This window comes from Gavialis gangeticus, unplaced genomic scaffold, assembly GCF_001723915.1.
Source record: "Gavialis gangeticus isolate Ggan-Ray unplaced genomic scaffold, GavGan_comp1, whole genome shotgun sequence".
Taxonomy (NCBI): Eukaryota; Metazoa; Chordata; order Crocodylia; family Gavialidae; genus Gavialis; species Gavialis gangeticus.
This window is the reverse complement of record NW_017729016.1, coordinates 14,258,495-14,258,817: the sequence shown is the minus strand read 5'-3', so window position 1 is coordinate 14,258,817 and position 323 is coordinate 14,258,495. Positions and strand designations below refer to the sequence as shown.

At 76.2% G+C, this 323-nt stretch overlaps 1 protein-coding gene across 1 annotated transcript in view; it reads right to left on the bottom strand.

Moving 5' to 3' along the window:
• The window catches only part of FAM20C (FAM20C, golgi associated secretory pathway kinase), a 115,741-nt gene extending 115,418 nt beyond the window's left edge, over positions 1–323 (bottom strand). Inside the window, exon 1 of the mRNA XM_019512606.1 lies at positions 7–323. Coding sequence (XP_019368151.1) covers positions 7–323 — 317 coding nt within the window. The remainder of the gene's footprint in view (positions 1–6) is intronic.

Here is a 323-nt window from a genome sequence, read left to right as displayed (position 1 = left end):
CCCGGCCCCGCCGCCTGCCCGGGCGCCGGCGTGCCGAGCTCCCCGTCGCGGATGAGCTGCTTGCGGCTGCGGTCCCGCTCCGGCCGCTTCACGGCGTCGCCCTTGTCCGCGCTCTTCTCCAGCGAGTGCGAGCTGAGGTTGGAGCCGGGGTCGCTGCTGAAGTCCTGCAGGATCCGCAGCGTGTGCTTGCTGGGCCAGCCCGGCTCCGCGCCGCTGCGCGCCCGCGGCTTGCCCCAGCCCGCCGCCTCCTCGCCGGCGGCGTGCGAGCAGGAGCAGCCCGCCTTGGCCGCCCGCTTCTCCCGCTTGGGGAGCAGGTCGATCAT